The sequence below is a fragment of the Pempheris klunzingeri genome, chromosome 20 (genome assembly GCF_042242105.1).
Source record: "Pempheris klunzingeri isolate RE-2024b chromosome 20, fPemKlu1.hap1, whole genome shotgun sequence".
Lineage (NCBI taxonomy): Eukaryota > Metazoa > Chordata > Actinopteri > Acropomatiformes > Pempheridae > Pempheris > Pempheris klunzingeri.
Window position 1 is genome coordinate 2,761,198 of NC_092031.1, and position 18,881 is coordinate 2,780,078.

At 40.6% G+C, this 18,881-nt stretch overlaps 1 protein-coding gene across 1 annotated transcript in view; it reads left to right on the forward strand.

Annotated features, from left to right (window-relative positions):
• Window positions 1-17,427, forward strand: part of LOC139219613 (corticotropin-releasing factor receptor 1-like) — a 53,852-nt gene extending 36,425 nt beyond the window's left edge. The window contains exons 7-14 of the mRNA XM_070851534.1: window positions 2,803-2,923; window positions 5,209-5,362; window positions 6,977-7,037; window positions 10,126-10,198; window positions 12,600-12,685; window positions 12,781-12,916; window positions 13,193-13,234; window positions 17,287-17,427. Coding sequence (XP_070707635.1) covers window positions 2,803-2,923; window positions 5,209-5,362; window positions 6,977-7,037; window positions 10,126-10,198; window positions 12,600-12,685; window positions 12,781-12,916; window positions 13,193-13,234; window positions 17,287-17,427 — 814 coding nt within the window. The remainder of the gene's footprint in view (window positions 1-2,802; window positions 2,924-5,208; window positions 5,363-6,976; window positions 7,038-10,125; window positions 10,199-12,599; window positions 12,686-12,780; window positions 12,917-13,192; window positions 13,235-17,286) is intronic.
• Window positions 17,428-18,881: the final 1,454 nt, after the last annotated feature.

Sequence of the window (18,881 nt, forward strand, 5' to 3'; positions counted from 1 at the left end):
GCTCTTTAACTGCATCTGAACTATTTGACTCGGCGGATGAACTTCAAACGATTCCTAATTGCATCCTCCGGTGTTTTATTCTTCTGCTCCTCCTCCTGTTTTTGCTCCGACTGTCAGTCACCAAAACACTTAATATGTGCATGAAACTAACTGGGACTTTACTCTTTGACTTTAAAACTTTATTTGAAGGCACCTTTCATACGATCCTGCAGCCCAAAGGGCTTCACGTGACAAGATTACAACAATAAAGCAACAAGATATAGAAAAATCAATGATGAAAAGTCAATAAAATGAAACAAGATGAAGTTAAAGGATGAAAAGAACATAAAAACCAATGATTGGATTTCAAATCCAGACTAAAAAGATCCGTCTGTAATGTTTCTTTACCCTGGAACTCCTCTTTTCGTCCTCTTTGAGACGACCGCTCCCCTCCACCTGCACCTCCATCACCCGTTCTGTCAGTTCAGGAAGAGGAAGATGTAAATAAATCAGACCGTGACCGTTCTTTCTTTCTTCATTCTTGCCAGCGGATATCCGAACACACACCTCTGACCCACACTGCCGCTGCACACGAGCTAACGAAGGCACTTTCATACGTTTGAGTCACATTTGATCGGATGTGCTTATGTGCTGAATGAGTCATCAGAAATACATTAATGTCGTCTATGGAAAATGAGTCTTAATGTTCCTCGGGGGGGAAATTCACATTACATTACAGCAGCAGCACAGAGAGAACAGATAAGGAGCGATTTGAATGACATGAATAGAAAATAAAATAAGAAATCAAAGAGCAGCGATGAAAACTACATACTGTAAAGCTGACACTGTAATTAATAATAATTAATAAGTCATTTTATTATTCATTATATTATTTTCTTTATAGTAGTATTTCTTCTATTCTGATTACATTAGCTAGTATTACATTATTCCTGTCTGTGTGTGTGTTTCTTCATACGTTAAACAGTATATTTTATTATATTATATTATCAATCGTGCCTTTATTAACATACTTATATTAAATACTGTATTTAGCTCATTCGTCAGGGCTGCCAGAGCTGCACTGTGCCAACATTTGCACAATTCACGTAAAAAGTCTACAGTAATTAAATGTTTCTTATGTATAACGTGTTTTTAAATGTTTCTGGTTCCTCAAATCTCTCATGTTATATTTATTTTTGTAATTCAGATAGTTTTTATTGCCTCTTAGTGCTGCTGTAAGATGCAGAGTTCCCCTCAAGTCTCATAATAATATGTTAAAGTGCTTGTGTCATACATATTTACAGTATGTAAAGGTACTTTGTGCTTCTCTTTACTTCTACTCCACCACGTTTTGGAGGCAGATATTGTCCTTTTACTTCACGTCACAGCTTTAGTTACTTTAAACGAAACAAAAATCAACTAATAAATGATGATGTATTGTTTTAAACAACCCAGCTGTTTATAACCAGACTAAAATTAGCTCCACTTTTACCAGCTGCAACATTAAAGTGAAGAACACGTGAATATATAATAATAATAATAAACATAATTCTGTGCATATGGAGTACTTTTACTTCTGGTACTTCGAGTGCATCTTGTTTTGTTTTATTATGCAGGACTTTTCCTGAAACAGAGACTTTGAGTCTTTTTTTTACATTAATAAAAAGATCTGAGTCCTTTTTTTTTTGTATTCACTTCACTGTGTCTCTAACTAAGACTTGTGTGCAGGAGTGTTCGGTTTTCCTCTTAATTAACACACATCAGGCCCCACCGGCAGCACGCCAACAGAAGTGAGGTCACGCGGCGTAATGAATACGACTGTTTGAAAAAAAACTCTCTGCTTGTGCTTCTGGCGCCGCGGCCGCTGCCTTTGTGGCGCTAATGGCAGCTCCAGTGACAGTGTGACACAGTAAGGGGCAAACCAGCTGCCTGTTTGTGGGACAGCACACTTTGTAAATCATAAATTTATATAATTTTGCGCCCTTAAGGCGTCTTTTTCTGCTTCTGTACTGTAATATAATTATTCAGAACAGCAGTCGTCTTCTGCTGTTGTGCTAATCAGGCTTTTATTTTCCTTAAGAGCTCCACGGTTGATTAAAAAAACCGCAAAACAATAATACGATGCAACTGGAAAACCGTCTGCACAGTCAGCACAAAGCCCGCGCAAGTGACACCTATTAAGAATTGATGCATACTGAAAAATAAATCATGACATTCATGGTCGGCGGAGGAGGAAGCGGCCTCTGCTCGCTGATAATGCCGTCAGCTGGTGACAACAAATGAAGCTGTCACTACAGCGTTGGTTTGTTCTGTCCGTTCGCTTGTGCGCTTCTATTTTCGCCCGCTCGCTCTGAGGCAGTTGAGGGAGATTTTAATTGTATCCTAAGGTCGACTTATTTACAGCATTAAAAAAACATCAGAGTTTCAGGACGTGACACAAACAAGAGTGCAAACAGCGGGAATGAAATGTTACTTCATATTATATTAGGCATGAGGGGGCACTGGGGAGTGATGGGAAATGTTACTTTGAGGCTAAATCTCTTCATTATTCATATTCATCATCTTGGTTTTCTGTTTTTCAGCGATTACTTTAAGGGAGATCTCATAGTAGAAGAATAGTTAAATACTGCCAGTTTAACGTCTTTGTTTTAAATACACCAGACTAAGTAAGCAGGAAGATGTTTCATTAGTTTGGTCACATTTGCTTCTACATTTTATTGTTTTTTTTAATCTTTCTCCTCAGTGTGAGCTCATCTTCAGCGGGAGAAAAGTTTACAAAGAAGCATAAACATGTGAGTTTGTTCTCCTCTGTTCGTCTCGCAGGAGCATCCGCTGCCTGAGAAACATCATCCACTGGAACCTCATCACCGCCTTCATCCTGAGGAACGCCACCTGGTTCATCGTCCAGCTGACCATGAGTCCCGAGGTGCACGAAAGCAACGTGGTGCGTATTGTACACCTTCGTCTGTCAACACATAGCACTTTGGGAAACTTAAAGGAAGTCAACAAGTCAATCACTGCGTCTGTCTAACACAAAGCCTGAGATGCCTGATTCCAGTGGAGCACCATGGAGACCCATTAGACCCTTTGAATTGTGCCATGAGTCACAAACATGATAGATTTAGAGTTTTTCACTCTAAAGAAGTCGCAGTCTGTCGCAAAACATGTGTTTGGTGTCAGGATGTCGTCACAGGAGCAGGCAGACGTTCGTTCTTTGGCCTCCCGGCTGATAAAAGCCGAAACACATCAGGTCAGATAACGTTATGTTAGCGTAGTTAGCTAGCAGGATGTAGCTCACTGAGTGGTTTCATACAAACATCACGTCTATAATTCTCAAACGGGATCTAAGAAATTATTTGACGTGTCTCAGTCGTGTCTCACCCCTAAAACACCTTTTAATATCACTTATCTGCCTCTTCTGTGCTCCACTGTTGTCCAAAAACTCTTCTATAACACATCATTAATACTGTATTATACTATTTTATACCACCATTCCATACATTTTACAATCTTATCTATCTTTAATAAGCCCACAGTCCCACAGACAGTCGTAATAATGTCTCATATTTACTTCAGTTGTATAATGAAATGCATTAATACTAATATAATTCAATATTAATGATTCAAATCAAATTATCCTGCTTATTCCCATGAAAAATGTGGTATTTTTAGTATTTGGAGCCGATGAGAGGCCTCGGTAGCACACAGCTGATACTGAAAGGGTTAAAAACACAACAATAACCCTCACTGTAAAAAAAAAAATGTCTAAAATTGGATTTGCATCACACTCAAAGTGACCCTGATGGTTACTGTATGTTGATGCCACCTGGCGCTGCACACCACCTGGAAAGACATCACTGAATCATTATCCCTCTTCCTGGGCTGCCACATCCCTCTTCCTCCCCCCATCCTCCCTCCATCCTCCTCTTCCTCCCTCCATCCTCCTCCTCCTCTCACCGGCAGACATCAACAATCAACCTGAACAGGAAGAACAATAGATCACTCCTGCACTGGAAAGGATCCTCCGGGTCGTCTTTCAATCATTTCCTACAAAATCCTACATCTGAACACGTTTTCATCTGTTTTAAAACCGGCGTTCGCACCAGAATACACACACACACACACACACACACACACAAATAACAATAAAGAAAACGAAGCCAACAGGCACGAAGACGAGGGAGAGCAGGCGTATTTATTAATTTAAGTGTGTGTTATTTAATCATTGTTATTACAGTTATTGTCTTTATTTATTATTTCTATTATTGTTACGATGGTTTTTATGACTGTGATATGTGGACATTACGTCTTGACACACACACACACACACACACACACACACACACACCAAATCAAAACAACACCTAATGCCACTTTGCTCTTGTGTTTCCTGACTTGTATTAATTGTCCCGTCTTGTGTTCATTGTTATGTTTTCTCTGTGTCGTCCTGTCTCTTTGTCTTGTAATTAAAATAAAAACAAAGAGCCGAACTGTTGACATGTTCGCTGTAGTTTATTTAGACTCACTGAATGCTATAAATACTCGGTAGGGCACCAAACTTGGATTCATCCGCGGCTGAAAGTAGTCCCAAGCAAATGCTCTGTATTCTCCTATTTAACATCATCTGTGTGCAGTTTTTTTTAAGGTTTATGTCTTCGGTAGATAAAAATGGGCTTGTAGCTGAGAGCCTAACACGTTGTTGACTTTGGTCTTTTCATGATATTTATTGGCAATAAGAAGAAAATGTAGTAGAACATCAGATTTATCCTTTAAATAGTTTATGACATCCGCCAAATATACTCCTTAATCCATCCTTTGATAAAGGAAATTATTAAACAAATGTTCCTCATGCTATAAATCTCTTTGTTGGCAGTAAAGTAAGACGAGCTGCATATTTTGACAAGTTTATCTCTGTCGGAGATATTGAAAAATTCTTCCCCCGTCGGTGCCTTCAAGGACAAATCCAGTCCATTCATGAGCTTCACCTCATAGGTGTCAAATTAAAGAGAAAGAAAAAGTGCCGTAATGAGATCTGGTAAAGTTTTTGTGTTGTGAAGGCCACATCAGTTCCATCATTGTTACACTCATCAAACCATTCACTGAGTCCAGCCCAGTCTTTTCTATAGAGCTTTACTTCGACTCCCTGCTGCATGTATGTTGCAGGGAGATGAAACTTAAAACGTGGATTTTGTTGCTGTAAAATGTCTAACTGCAGAATTTATCTTGTAGATTTGGTGCCGTCTCGTCACCGCCTCCTTCAACTATTTCCACTCCACCAACTTCTTCTGGATGTTTGGAGAGGGCTGCTACCTCCACACCGCCATCGTCCTCACCTACTCCACCGACAAGCTGCGCAAGTGGATGTTCATCTGCATCGGCTGGTGTACGTACGCTCGCTGTTTCACTGTTTTAACATCAACGCAGCTGCACAAAACCTCAAACAGTACTTTCAAGTCTTTATGCTAAGATAAGCTAAGCTAACCTCCTCCTGGCTTTAGCTCTGAACTTTGCATACAGACATGGTGAAATCTTGAAGATCCTTTTGGTTTAACCACAAACAGCCGTTATAGCGCTCTCTGCACACACACACCAGACTCCATTCACAAAAACAGTCATTTTACTTTGCAAAACTCAGAAGTGGCCAGTCCACTGCTGCCTTGATTGGTTAGTTTGTTTTTCTTATTTCATATTACACAAATATAGTGTGGGATCCAAACTAACCCTTTAAAACACCAAATTCACACAATAACACAAACAAACTAGCTGATTGAGACGGCGGTAGACCAGCAGCTCCCATGTAAAATTAGTGTTTTTCTCAATGGAGTTTGGTGGCTTTGAACCAAGCGATATAAAGCCTGTTTCTGGTTAAACCAAAAAGATCTTCCAGGTCTATCTCTGTGGGAATCCTTTTTGTAACGTTATCAGACGATCTGAGCCTGTCAGCGGCAAAAAAACAGCACTTTTAGTCGATGTACTTTGCAGCTCATTTGCTGCCTGTTCTTGGCTGCCGGCTGAAGTGATCAATAGGACCAATTCTAAAGGTTTCTGTACCCACCAGTCAATTCAAACTCAAAATGTGCAAAAATAGGGCCCAGGTTTAAAAATGCCTGAGTTATTCTTGAAGGTCAGATACAAATGTACCCAACAATGGGAGCAGATGACTTGATGGAGATACCAGCATTTCGTGTGGCAGCTGGAAAATATATTGGTGGTGGAGTTCACTAACACCCCGTTTCACACTGTCAAACCAAACTATGTGCTGTTGAGATTAGGTGTATTGTGCCAGCTGGATTACATTTCCCCCAGGGCAGCGTGAAGCCTCCGTGTGAAGGAGGAATGGCAGCACATTTCAGAGCGGCTGTGAAAAAAAATAAATAAGATCAAATTTTATTTGCTTCGCTTAGCTTTAACTCAGGCTTCAAGAGCAGGGATATTATTAAGGCTGAAAGCTATGGACAAGAGATGAGGAAACTAGACAAATTACATTTTTCTGTGCGAGTATATTTTCCCGAGGTCTAACGTTACACTGATGGCAGTATATTACTAATGAAGTGGAAAGTTTCCAGAGACGTGAGACTTATATGTGTGACGTGGCAGCTGGCAGCGTCCTCATGCTCCCGTTGGTGTCGCTTACTCTCGACATAAGCGGCGGCCGCTCGTCTGCCTAACTATACCGCTATAAGTCAGCAAATCAGACGATCGCTCCGCATTATCATCAAGCAGAGTCCAGCTTTTCATTCATTCACAAAGAAATGTTCAGAGGGTGACAAGTCTTGGCTTGCATCTTTGGCTCACAGCATGAACGCAGCGATTGCTTTTGACAGAGCTTGGCAGGCGTCGGTGCAGCGATGAAGGAAAAAAAAAAAAAACCACCAGGATTTCATATTGCGATGTGAAATCCCCCGATGTGATATATTGTGGTGTGAATAGATGAATAGCAGGGAAAGATGAAAGAAAATGTCACTTTGTTGTGTTTTTTTGTGTGTGTGCCTCGCAGGTATACCGTTCCCCATCATTGTGGCGTGGGCCATTGGGAAGCTGTACTACGACAATGAGAAGTAAGGCCTCTGTTGTGACAGTGAGATATTCAATGCAACTTTTTTTAATCTTTACTAATAAAAGGACGAGGGCAAAGTCAAGCTGTATTTCATTAAGGGGATGGATGTCTATTAATAACCTGCTGTAATCACATTCGCATTGTACAATATTCTTAATTAGACATTACCCCAGCGGCCATTTTCACTTTGATTGGGAGCACTCAGGGCTTGATTGATGTAAGTGGTCTCTTTTTGTAGCCATTATCAGGTAAATGGACTCAGCAGTGAGAAAAAAAACCCAGACTGAAGCTCATTTTTAGCTGTAATTCAAGTCCTTAAAGGTTAAGGGTGGTTATATTCCTTATTTTTGTGTTTTTGTTATCTTATTTGTCACATCCTATCTTCATAAAACAGGCAGACGTCGAGGAAATGTCCCCAAATTTGGCTCAAACGTCCATTCGGACAAAAGGATGAAGTGATCGGACTTTGGCAGTCGAAGATCAGAGATCACTGTGACCTTTATGAAACTCAAGAATCATCCGCTAATTATTCACACAAAACGTCTAATAGGATTAAATGATGGAGTGGTGACATTTCATATGCAAAAGGTCAAAGGTCAGCTTGACTGTGACGTCATGATCAGCAAAAAAAAAAACACTTTTCTGGCCGCCGTTCAACGCCATAACTCAGGAACAGAAGGGGGGACCATATTTCACATTTGGTTGGATACTCGGTGACACTAATCTTCGGTCTGGACAGACGTGGATGTAAACTGCTGCTTTTCTAGTTGAGTAATTCGAGTTATTGTCAACAAATCCCACTAAAAAAGACAAAAAAACAACGGTGAAAATATCCCACAAACAAGCACTCTGTGTATCTGAGGCCTGATTTATCTTTTTTCCCTCCGTGCCAAAGAGCTGCATTGTTGTCCAGAAACCATTAAAAACACATCTGTGAGCCGCACTGTTGCACTGGGGACATTTTCCTTCATTACCATCAACACACATTGTCCTGCTGCCCCAAATACTCACCCAGTGTGCATCAGGAACAACTTTATCTGGACACATCCAGCTCTGCGTGCACGCTAATACTAATGTAAACACACCACGACACAACAAGCTATAGAAATAAGATCAGATATTCCTTTATTAGTCCCACGACGGGGAAATTAGAGCAATATTAAGTGGATTTTTTGTTATTATGGTGAATGAGTTTGTAGTTTAAAACAGACGGACAATTTAGACTCACGTTTGAGTTCAGCTGATGAATTTAAGTCTAATATTAACTCTTATTTTAGCTCTTTTTTGGTCTCCATCAGCTCTTATTTAGCTCTTTCGCTGCTAAATGCTCCACTAAGTTCACTAGCGAGTCTGCAACAGCGTCTGTCTGTAGTTTGGTGCTGAGCAGGAAGTGGACAGTCGCTTTAATATATATAAGCAGCTTTGAATATACATGATATAGACAGATAGGTGTTGTGCTTGCTGACAATAGTCCCCAACAGATGCACTAGTTATTCCTGTCTGAGTAACATTTTATAAAAACCACAACATTCACATGTTTAAAAGAAAAACCGCTGAGCCTTTTTTGGAAAAAAATGAAACCACATATTTGTGAGGAGCTTTTAAAAATGTGCATCTTTAGCAGGAACCTGAACGTTTGGGCCTGAGAGCCACAGAGGAGGCGGAAAGTGATGAGCTTTCAGGCTTTTCTTGGGATTTGTTGACGATATGAAAAATACAGAGCAACACAAGTCTTTTCCTTCCTATTTACTTCCAAGTGAATAAATCAACCTGCGCAGAAAGGGTTTTTCAGCGCTGTGAATTTTATATTACTTTATTTCATATTAGTATTTCACTTTTCTTGTTTCCCAGTGCAGCAACCTGCCTTATTCTTCCCTAACTTCTAGAAAATAATTCACATTTTATTGATTAATTCAATTTATTTTAACTAGTTGTGTTAAACTAGCAGATGTTTTCATTTGATTTATAAACCTCGGCCCCATTTGTACATGTTTTGGGTTTGAAATTACTTGCATGCACAAAAACTTTTGATATTGGTGTAGAAAATCGCTGGGAGCCGAAAACGGGCAATGAACAAGCTATCATGGCTGTTATGTTGTCCTCTGGGGCACCTGCACCAGATCAAAGCATGTGTCTGACAGCATTACAGAAATGATCCGCACAGAGACGGAGCTGTAAGATCCTTTTTGTTTAACCAGAAACAGCCATTTTTATCGTTCGCTTCAAAGCCGCCAAACTCCATTGACAAAACCAGTAATTTTATGCAGGAGTTGCCGGTTTAACGCGGCCTCAGTCAGTCAGTTTCTTTGTGTTGTCGTGTGACTTTGGTGCTTTAAAGGGTTCGTTCGGATTGAGCACAATATTTGTCAAACACACAATAACACAAAGAAACTAAGTGATCCAGGCAGCAGTGGACCAGCCGCTCCCATCTTCTCTGAAGCAAAACTATTGTTTTTGTCAGTGGAGTCTGGTGAGAATGAACCGGGCGACATAACGGCTGTTTGTGGTTGAACAGGATCCTCCAGGTCTCTCTCTGCAGGGATCCTTTCCACAATGCTGTCGGAGACTTAGAATAACAATCTGAGCCTGTCAGTGGAAAAAAACAAGCACTTTTAGTGGGCGTGCTTTGATCTGGCACAGTTGCCCTGTAGGATTACACTATGGCCATCCAGCTACCTGTTCTTGGCTGCTGGCGGAGGTGATCTACAGGACTAATTCTGAAGATTTGTGTACCTGCCAGTCATATTAAACCCAAAATATGTAAAAATAGGGCCCAGGTCTAAAAACATCAGAGTTATCCTGTAAGAAAAGAAGGATTTTTTTGGGTTTGATCATACGTATGATGCATTTGGACGTGTTGAAAGGTAACTTTCTCATGTCTCACGTTCTATAATTCACATTTAAATTAAAATCCAGTAAATTATTGACTGGAAAAACATTTGTCTAAAGCCTTGAGCATGAATGAGGCTATTAATTTGAACTCGTACTGAACTCGGAGGGGAATTCTCCATGAAGGATGATGACTGACAATATAAATATATCTGCCTGTCAGAACTAAGCATGGCTGATTGCCTTTGTTTACATTTCAGATGTTGGTTTGGGAAGCGAGCTGGCGTTTACACAGACTACATCTACCAAGGTCCCATGATTCTTGTGCTAGTGGTAAGAGCCTTTTTCTTCTTTACTCTCGTCCTTCAGAATCTGTTCTATATAACTCGCTGATGCAATTAATCTTCATTATTACTTGAAAATGCCTGCAGGCGTGAAACGCTGAACACCTCAACACATTCCTCATGTTAGCAAACATAAATGTGAAGCAGTAGCATTTAACCTACCAAGGCTTTACCTTTAAATCTCTGCCGCTTGGCAAGTTTGCAAGAAAAATGGGAATTATCTTTTAGTCTGTGGTGAAAAACAAGACTGAAATCCAAGAACATGTCCAGTCTTGTGTGTGTGTGTGAGGAGTTATCTTCTTTCTACCCACACAGGAGGTTTCTCAGGTTGTTTTTTTATTATTTCATCAGATGGTAACTACTCTAAATCTATATGTTGCCACTTTTTTAACCAAGAAAGTTCTGTCTTCTGCAGAAAGCTCCACATTTAGCAGCTAAACTTTAAATCACAGCTCAGAGCAGAGATGATAAAAAACATCTTAAACGAGGCATCGAGCACCTGCAGGATCTCTCCTCCAGCATTCAGAGCTTAGCTGTGTTATTGTGACTCTTCCTCACCCTGCTAAGAGTCCATGTGATGCTCGACGCTCAGCCCTTCGGCAGGGATCATGTGCATGATCCTGCAGATTTTCGCAGATTGGCTGGGGACTCAGCCCGGCTCCTTGTACAAGCTTTAGTCATCTCTCGTCTGGACTACAGTAACTCCCTTCTGGCTCGGCTTCCAAATACTGTCCTCAGTCTTTATCCACATGCATGCTTGCGCACTCAAACCACCATCTCTGCTAATGCTCCCCTCGCTGCAGCTCGTTTTGTCCATTTCTCCGCTCAGTTTGGACCATTTTCGCCCTGCTGGGCCTCTGGTGGTGGAGTGACCTTAGCATTCTTGTCAAAAACAGCACATTCCCTTATCTTAGGTAAAAAAAAAAAAAAAAGTTGTCTCTCCGCAAGGCACTTAATGTGTCTGCCTCTCCTGCCTTACTCACCCCTAAAGCACACATCTGCCTCCTTCAATATCTCTCCACTTCTTTCGCCGAAAATCTCCAGTTTTTTCCTTCAATATCGACTTCTCGGAGGCTGTTATGTGTTTTTCTAGCACTTGATCCTGCAGGATCATCGGCAGGTCACCAGAATATCTGTGGTATCTCCTGTCACTGGGCTGTGGTCGTGAACTTTCCGTGCCTTGCCGTCGGTGGCTTTTGAATGTCTGCAATAAAGCGACGCAGTGTTGTCGCAGATAAATAGAGGATGTTATTAAAATGTTAACATAAGCACTGGTGCGGGGGGTTAGCGTAGATGGTTCCTGAAAGACTGCCATGCATCTGTTCAGGCCAAGGTCATGTCAGCCAGCCCTGGAAAGTATTCCTACAGCTATTTTTACTCACACGTTACGTCATTCACGCCTATTATATGAGCTATTGATTTTGTTATTCGTGTAGAATAATAATCTCAAGGAGCTCTTCAGGAAGTCAAGAAACTTTTGAGCATTATTTACAGATAATGTTCCGATTATTCCGTATTTTTCTTTATTGTCAACGAATCTCAAATGAAAGACAAAAAGATGAAGTGATCCTACTGAACTGATCCTCAGTGTTATGTGTCCTTTGTTCCATAGAGATCCATTGTTACACACACTTTAGCGAGCGTTGAGTCAAACACACACAGTCCTGCTGCCACAGACAACGGTGGGAAACATAAACAGACAGTAACTCCACCATGTAAAAACACTAAAGTACACAAATGTCCTTAAATTGACTCATTATGGAAAATGTTGTAATATTATTTATATATTGTAATATATCATCACTGGTCATATCTGTGAAACTGTTTCTTGTCACTTCTCAGAGTCTGGCAAATAAAAAAAACCCATAAAACAACACAGACTTGTGTAGGCTAGCTGTTTCCCCCTGTTTACAGTCTTTGTGCTAAGCTACGTTAGCCTCCTGCTGGCTGCACAGATGTGAGAGCATCTCCCAGAAAGCCTTGCTTCTCACTCTGTGTGGTCTCTGTTAGCGCTCTGACTGCTACCAGCTTTTCTTTATTATTTCATTTTATTTTTTAACATTTATTGGATAGTGACAGAGGGGGGGACGGGGGAGAGAGAGAGGGGGGAGGACATGGAGTCAAACCAGGGCCACTGTATTTGGAGTCACCATTACAGTCAGATATGTAACAAAACATGTCTGATTACCTTTTAGCATTAATGTTACTGGTTTTAAGCAAGATGTTTTATTTCAAAGTAATTAAAAATATCCATATATATCGACTATGACGACATTATGGAGGTGAGTTCTCCGTAATGTTCACTTGAGGCCTGTTAAGACCAGGAAGCAGCCTTTCTGTGGCGTTAATAGACCCATAAAGAGTCTCATTTTGCTGGGTTTGATTTTCAGATCAATTTCATTTTCCTCTTCAACATCGTGAGGATCCTGATGACCAAACTGCGAGCCTCCACCACGTCGGAGACGATCCAGTACAGGTACATTTACCGCTGCACCTGCAGAGACGCTCTGGCTCCTGTAGACGGTCGCTTGTCTGTCGTGGTTGTCTGACTCCCGCTCTCCTCACCTGCAGGAAGGCCGTGAAGGCGACGCTGGTGCTCCTTCCTCTCCTGGGAATCACCTACATGCTGTTCTTCGTCAACCCGGGTGAAGACGAGATCTCTCAAATCGTCTTCATATACTTCAACTCGTTTTTGGAGTCCTTCCAGGTGTGATTTAGCGACACGCTCGGCCATCTCCAAAAGGCCTCCGCAGACTAAACAGAGTGTGCTGTCATCCTTGTGTGGGTGTGTTTTTGTCAGTGATTGCAGTGAGTGGACAGCAGAATTACTGTGTTCCTCTCTGGAGATGATTGAATGAATGTATCGCGTGTGATAAGCTGCCGTGTACGCGATTAAAACAGGATCAGTGCATTGATGTTTTGAATGCCCTGGTTTCTGATGATGTTTTGTTCCTCTCTTTATCTCCCTCCTCTGCTCACACAGGGCTTCTTTGTGTCGGTATTTTACTGCTTCCTAAACAGTGAGGTAAGCAGATTCACATCCGTTTATTGATCTAACATTTTATACCCCTCTACCCCCCCCACCCTGCCCCCCGCCCCTCTGCTTCACACAATTATTTATAATGCCCCTCTGCTGGCGCTCCCACTCTCCCTTTTGGTGGCTGTTGCTGTGTGTTATTGCAGGGAACTGAGTGATAAAGCTCGAAGCACTTATATTTAGGGCACAATTAAGACTTGTCATGTGCCGACATAAGTGACATCACTTTCTACGCTTTATGACAGCGTCAGCCCTAATTTGGTTCCATGGAGAAATCAGGGGTGAAATCCTCTCGGAATAGCACAGAAATATTAATATGCATGCATGTAGGACTGCTGCTTTATCTTTAATGTCTTATATTTGTATAATTAATATTAGTAGCAGTGGTAGCTGTGATATTTCCATTGATGTGATGATCTTTAATGTGGCACATCTGCACAAGCTAGAGCAAAGGAAATACACTGCTCACTAAAAGTTAGGGATATTCGACTTTCAGGTGAAATATATGGAAAATGTAAACAGTGAATGCTACAGTGATATTATATCATGAAAGTAGGGCATTTAAGTAGAAGCATGCAATGATCATTTCTTAATTTTAAACAATTTATTGAAAGAAAATCTACCAACAGTGGTAGGTAAACCACAACAAAACATGTTCAGTGTCTCAATAAATTGGGACGTGGCCAAAGGACGTCCACTCCTCTCCTTTCTGTGACTCTTCCAGTCTCTGTATCACTGTTCCAACCTCCTGATGACACTCTGTGACCCTCTAAGCTCAGTGAACACCTCCGTCTGAGGACTTCCTGTTTGAAGCCTCCAGTGTTGAGGTGCTGCTGATCAACTGTTAGGTGTCGTCTTGGTCTCATGATGTCAGAATGTGAACAGCAGGATGAGGAGGACTGTTTAAATACCAATTCTAACTGAAGCAGGAAATGTATTGGTGGATTCATGGATCAAACCTGTTGTGAATGTTGCTGTTAAGCTTCTTGTTAGAGAACAGCAGCTGGTGCAGAAAGTACTGAGACACTGAACAGTTGGACATGTGCATTCAAAGGTTTAGAGAAGGTCACATTAAGTTCACCTGGAAAGGTTAGAATGCATTTTAGGTTCATCCTGAAATTTCACCTGAAAGCTGAATATCCCTAACTTTTAGTGAGTAGTGTGTAGAATAAAGACAGACATACACATCATGCACACGTTAGCATCCAATAACAACAGTTTTGCTCCTTTGCTGCACATATTTGGCGCCATCTTCCCTTTTTTCCTTCATCCTAAACCCATAATCCTCCCGTCCTCCATCGCCCGCCACCTCGTCTGTAATCATCCAGATGTTTCCTAACAAACATACTAACGCAAACAATTATTTCATAGTTTAGTTTAGTTCCTCCTCCATAAACAGATAACAGAAGTGAAGCAGATGTCACAGGAGACGTCACGTTCAGCGAAGGGATCGCCACAGATTTTACAATTAATTCTGAATTAAATCTTTTAGTTTATGATACTTTTCAAGATATTTCATTCAAAACCTCAGATATCAGCCTCATGGTGGCGCTAGAGGAAAAGTCAGAGTCACTAGGATTCATTCTTAGGAGAATCCTGAATGTTTTCTAGCTCCGTCTGGTATTTTATACTCCGATTTCACTACGATTCAGTGAGAGGAGGTAGACCAGTGGACTTACATTTGTCTGACACCTATAGTTACTTATCACCTTTTAGATTTAACATGCAAACATAGAAGCATCTTATAAAATATGATGCTGTGTTTTACCATCAAACTAACCCATTAAAAAGTAATGAATAATATCACTATTAAATATGAAGGTGTTTCTGTGTAATGAATCTTTGTACTTTTGCCACATTAAGTACATTTTGCTGGTGTTTCTACACTGTGAATGTTACTTAATGGACTTTTACTTTTACACTGTGATATTTCTACCTGATTGCTTCTAGAAACAGAAGCCCAGCTGGCTGACATCACATTTTAATTCATGGTGTGCAGAAAATTCACCTTTTTTTCTTCTACTTCAAATGAGCGAGAGCAGAAAAATACTGAAAGCCAAAAAAAAGTGTTCAAACTCTGGCAGAAAGCTTGTGATGCCATGAGGGAGCTCATCAGTCAGAGCAGGAAGCTGAATGAGAAAGCAGATTATTAAGGCCTTCAAAGAAAGTAACTTCTCCATGGCGCTCGACAAAGATTCGATCGATACTCTTTGGCTTTGACTTCCACCTGTGAAATACTGCCAGATGTCGCTGAGCAGTCCCTAATAGTGCCACCTGAGCCAGAGAGTTGGCATAAAGATAATGATATTACCGCTTGACCTTTTTCATCGTGATAATGGGGATTACGTTCGATCTTTGGGTTTAATCAAGGCGACCAGCTGGATCGTCAGCTGAATAATAATCTGATGTTTCTGTCATTAAGACCCGGCTCCATCCAACTTCAGAGCCTAACGTCTTCTAATCGTTACCCTATAGGCTATTCCTCGAGTAGCATGTGGATGTAATGTCAGCTGACTGCTGCCCTTGGTTACCATCGCACACTGTGTTCGCTGGCTGGATGATGAATGAATATCTCATTATGCACCGTGTTGTAGCTCCAACAAGGGGCTTAACCAGCATGTGTAGCTCTCAGAGGATATTGATTTAGTGTTTTGTTACAGGCTGAGAGTAGCAGAAACGCAGGGTGAAGCAATGAGACAGATGAACAGAGGACAGCGGGGGTCACATTCAAGAGGAAAGAGAAACATTTAGCAATAACCCATGTGTGAGGATTAAATGATCCTACAGTGGGCCAGAGGACAGCGGCCAAACATAAGGCTGGTTAGCGCGCTGATGAATCGGGCTGTAAAATATTACATAAAACGAGGTTCTTTTTCGGTTAAAGCCCCTCCTGTGGAAGTATACTGTGATTACTGGAGGCAGGGGACGAGCAGAAGTGGGACACATGGGACGATTGATTTTAGAATGGGAGTGAGAGTGTAGGAGCCCCTTTTAATCATCATTAAAGTGATTTATAGCATGTTATTACTTTAGATTCTGTTTACAAAATACATTAAATATATGAACTGGAGCTTTAGATGCAGGTTTACGCTGCAGAAACGGACTCTTATGGAAACTCAGTCGAAAAAAACCCCAAAACAAAACAGGTAAAGATGAAAGAGAGATGTTTTTTTAAGACAAAATTATGAAATATGTCATTTTTGTTTTACTTTTTAAGTCAGAATTTGGAGATACTAAGTAAAATACTACTTAATATATTCATCAATCATCTTATAATATTGATTTATATTATTATAATTTTGCACATCTTCTAATATCAACTATTATCTCACAGTTTTTTCTTTTTTAGGCGTAATTTTAATCATTTTGTCTTATTAAAGTCAACATTTTATCATCTTTTTTTATTGTATATCTTAAATTAATCTTGAATTAACTTAATTTCTATCTCAGATTTTTTCCTACATACTTACTCCCTTTTAATTTTGAGCTAGTATCTCATCATTTTGACTTCCCTTAGTCATTTTTATTTTGCTTTCCCAGCATTTTATTATTTTTTTTGTCTTTTCTCAGCATAAATAAACTTCCATAGACTAAAATCTATAAAATACTAAACCAAACAACATGATAATTGTACGCAGTCATATTTAACCACATGAACACACTCACTTTTATTGGGAATCTGTCAGAAAAATACAGTTTTTTATTGTTTCATTGCTTTTAATACACAAATGTGCAATTTTTTTAATAGCATTAGTCACTTTCTGTATATATATTTTGCATAATTTGTTAACTTTAACCTACTTGTCCACCTCATTTAGTTAATATTTCTTCTATTCTTATGGTCTTTGAGTTAATGTTGGCTCTTTAGCTTCCATGTTGTGTGTTGCTTATTGAAATATCCACAATATTATTTATCATTTACAGCAAAAAAAAGCAGCGTATCCAAACCAATACGAGGTGTTATGTCAGTCAACAAATTAATCAAGTCATTGTGGAGTTAACACAATGGTGAATGAGCTGACTGAGTTTGTTGTTGACAGGTGCGGTCAGCTGTGAGGAAGCGGTTCCACCGTTGGCAGGAGCAGCACTCCATCCGAGCCAGGATGACCCAGGCCATGTCCATCCCCACTTCACCTTCACGGGTCAGCTTTCACAGCATCAAGCAGTCCACATCACTATGAAAGAGGAGACCAGCTTTGTCCTAGATACGTGCTTTGGGAGAAACCTCTAGCTGTCGTTGTCATCATTTTCTGCCACATCACTGGAGTACACTGAAACACTTTCTGAGCCGGGGCAGAGGCTGCATCAGTCTCCTAAACCTCAGGAGGGACATTAGACAGACTTTCAGGAGAAAATGGATGGGGACGGGGATAAAGGACACTGCAGACTTTGTGAAATGAGAGGTTAGTGGATCAAAAGATGCACGTGACCAAGCTGCGTCTGGATCTGTGCGACTTGGAACTTGTGAATGTACAGCACTCCATATTGTTTAACGTATGCCTGCCATAGAAACTCTCTGTTGTATTCCTGCTTGCACACTTCTTTTGTTTTTTGTTTTTGCTATCATACGTCGATGAGAAGTGGGAGCTCGTGCCGCTGGACTGCACTGAACTGGATTCCATCCCAGCGGACACTGGACTCAAACGCTGCAGTGACTAAGTTATTATGACATTTCAAGAGTTTAATTTCAGTTTTGCGGTCACAAACAACTGTCTGGTCATAGTGTTTGTTACTTTCGTGTTGTGCTATCTTCCTCTGTTCTCCGTCGGCTTTAGTGCAGTCGTGTTACTTTCATCAACTTTCCAGAAAGTTAAACACATTCCATATTTTCTACCTGAAGAGTTTTGTTCTAAGACAACATGTCCACCATGAATACGTGTACGGCATTTACTGCTGCTATTAAAACCAAGCACATAATGTAATCAGTAGTTTTAGGTCTTCTTTTCTGAGGGTTGGAGGAGAAGATTGATATCAGTGTTGGTGTAGTTAGAGCCAGAGGGCGATTAGCATAGCTTAGCATAAACACTGGAAGCAAGGGGAAACTGCTAGCCTGCTTCTCTCCAATGTCTAAAGACACGCCTATGAAATAGTTACAGTCTCCTTTGTGAGCTTTTTTACGTTTTCACATGAGTCATTTTGGAGCTTTGGAGTGAGCCCGGCTAGCTGTGACCCCCTACTTCCAGTCTTTAAGCTAAGCTAGGCTAATCACCTCCCAAATCCAGCTCCAGAATCAACAATCTCAATCTTCTCATCCACAGTAACTCTCAGGAAGTCGGTGAATAAGTGAATCTGTTCCTTTTAGAAATGTTCTCGTCACATTATTATTTTCTGTGGACATTTTCTTTCTCCCCTGATTTTGGTGAAGATTTTATCCAAACTCAATGTGCAATATAACAAAATAAGCTTAAACCTGCAGTAATTGATTTTTCTGGACACATGAGTGCAGCACAATGAGCTGCAAACCCAATAGCATCATCTCATGAAGCTGAAGTCGGCACAGAGCAACACAAGCATTTATTTTAAGTGATTTTTGTGTCTATCTGATGAATGTTAGCCCAATATTCTAACTCCTGGGGGGGAAATATTGTGTCTTTAGCAGCCAAATGCTCGGCCGTATTCACCAGCTAGTCTCTGA